This window comes from Amblyomma mixtum, chromosome 4, assembly GCF_055824585.1.
Source record: "Amblyomma mixtum isolate Tamu chromosome 4, ASM5582458v1, whole genome shotgun sequence".
Classification (NCBI taxonomy): domain Eukaryota; kingdom Metazoa; phylum Arthropoda; class Arachnida; order Ixodida; family Ixodidae; genus Amblyomma; species Amblyomma mixtum.
The window spans coordinates 138,512,352-138,514,915 of NC_143015.1; the positions used below are offsets into that span (position 1 = coordinate 138,512,352).

Below are 2,564 nucleotides of genomic sequence, written 5' to 3' on the forward strand. Positions count from 1 at the left end.
CCGCCGGGTTTCCAACAAACGCGGGGGGTTGCGGTGCAAAGACGCCTTGCGGCTGGCGCATGCTTTCGTGACCAGCCGAGTACTCTACTCGACTCCATACCTTCACCTGCGCAAGATTGACGAGAACGCCCTCGAGGTGATTCTCAGAAAGATGTACAAGCGTGCCCTCGATCTCCCAGTGAACACGTCTAACCAGCGCCTCATGGGCCTGGGGATGGTAAACACTTTCGCGGAGCTCCGGGAGGCACACTTGACCAATCAATAAACAAGACTTTCAAAGACGCCGTCGGGACGCCGCCTATTAGCCCGACTACACATCCACCACCTAACACTAACGGAAGAGCGCGTACGCATCCCCGATGTTTGGAGATACGCCCTACACGTGCGTCCTCTTCCGGCCAACATGACACGTGACGACCACAATGGCAGGCGCCTTGCGCGGACGGAGGCACTAACCCGCCACTATGGAAACAAACACGGAATCGTCTACGTGGACGCCTCCGGCCCTCACCATGGGGGGTGGTACACGGCCGCAGTCGTCCACCAAAACGTCGTGGTGAAAGGCATAACGTTCCGAGCTCAAGACATAACATATGCGGAGGAGGTCACCATTGCGCTAGCCGCCGCAGACCAGGACTCGCGAGTCATCATTACCGACTCGAGAGGGGCCTGCAGAAATGTTCAACAGGGATACATTCCTTTCTTTGCGTATTGTATCCTTCAAAATAGCGACTACCTCGGGGCCCCCGCGTCTCGAACGATTTTATGGGCTCCTGCTCACATGGGCCTCAAAGGCAATGAAACGGCAGATGCCGCCGCCCGCGCGCTCACTCTCCGGGCAACGCCTTTAGACCCTTGCGAAACGGATCCTGAACCCAATCCGGCCATCACTTTCCGGCAAATTACTGAAATATACCAATCCGGCCATGCAATTTATCCTAAGCCCTATAGGGGCCTTACAAAGACGGAGGAACGCACACTACTCCGTCTTTACACGAAAACACTGCTGTGCCCGGCAGTTTTAAAGCACTTTGATCCTACATGTACAGGAAAGTGTCCGTACTGTGCGGAAAAGTCTTCGGACATCTTCCACATGGTATGGGCATGTCAGTCAACCCCGAACCTCGCCCCAAAACCCAACCCCACCCGGGAGGACTGGGAGGCAGCCCTGCTCGGCTGCTCCGACCTGGTGAGCCAGAAGGCCCTGGTCGAGCGCGCCCGAGCCGCAGCGGTCGCCAATGGGCTCCTGTACTGAGGAGCGCACCTAGTGCTTGTGAAAGGTGGCCCTTTCCGGGATACCTCGAACTCCCTCCCTATTATGTACCAATAATAAAGTTTTTCAGACAGAGAGAGACAACGTTGTGGCAAGCGCGTGGCACTGCAGCAACAGGCCGCAGCGTGACTTCAAGCTAGTTATACAAGCGTGACTTTCGCTTTCATAACCAGGGTCAGCTAAGCCGCAGCCATTGTTTTTCACTCCAAGACCTTACATCACGCAATCATCTAGAGTTTGTCCCGAGTGTGCTTTACCTCTCAACTTGTGTTTTAAGACAGTTCTGAGCCAACATCGCTTTTGTGGAAGCTCTCAGAGGAATCGAGAGACGAAGCTTTAAGTTAGGAGGACCGATTCCGTTTTTCAGTGCAAAAGCACTCATACGCTTACCAACACCGACCATGAATCTTATCTTGATCTTTGCTGTGCCGTTGCCTAGCAACAGCAACGGAAAGTTTAGGTTTGGTTTATGGGGTTTAACGTCCCGAAGCGACTAAGGCTATGAGAGACGCCGTAGTGGAGGGCTCCGGAAATTTCGACCACCTGGGGTTCTTTAACGTGCACTGACATCGCACAGTACACGGGACGCAAAGTTTAAAAGAAATAGTCGAACCCGTGGCGGCGCGGACAGATCAACTTCGCAGGCCGCTGCACGAGACCACTAGGCTACCGCAGCAGCTGAACAGGCTACTGCTATAACCGAACACACGCCCAACTTCCGTCTGCAGATCGGAACCTGACTAGAGCTTAACCTGAGTCTAATACCGTCCCCTCACGTGCCGAGGACCCATCAAAGCAAAAACATGAGCCAACCAGGTTCAACACATGCTTTCGCACTTCTGCTCAGTTTAACTATATTAAAACCCTACAAGTTTTTCCCCTGCTACCTTATTCGCCTTCCTCCATCCTTTCCCTCATCACGTGGTTCACGTGTCCACCGAATATGACAGCTACTGCTCCTGTCCTTTCCTCGAGAATTTTTATTTCGCGCGCAATCTCCGATCCCTAATATGGGCAGCAACGCGCCCAGCTTCGCGTTCTAGTTGAGGGCGTTGCTTGATGTCGTCCAAGCTCAGGTAACGCCTCAAAGAAGCCCAGCAGTAGTCGTTCAGGTCGTGCAGTTGCACGCGGCCGTCTCCGCGCGGGTGGCACACAACCCTCTCCCGCACCACCCCCGAGAGTCGCATGAACACGTCCATGGGCTCCAAGCGGACCAGTGCTAGGCGAATCATGGCAGCTGCCTCGACTTCGCTGGCCGATGCCAGCTCGGAGACCTTTTCCAACAGCGCTG

General features: G+C 54.5%; 1 protein-coding gene across 1 annotated transcript; it reads left to right on the plus strand.

Moving 5' to 3' along the window:
- Positions 1-388: 388 nt before the first annotated feature.
- Positions 389-1,329, plus strand: LOC149348436 (uncharacterized). The gene has a single exon (XM_089585828.1). It carries the CDS (start codon positions 404-406, stop codon positions 1,253-1,255), a length of 852 nt encoding a protein of 283 aa, XP_089441954.1. The 5' UTR covers positions 389-403; the 3' UTR covers positions 1,256-1,329.
- The last annotated feature ends 1,235 nt before the right edge of the window (positions 1,330-2,564 follow it).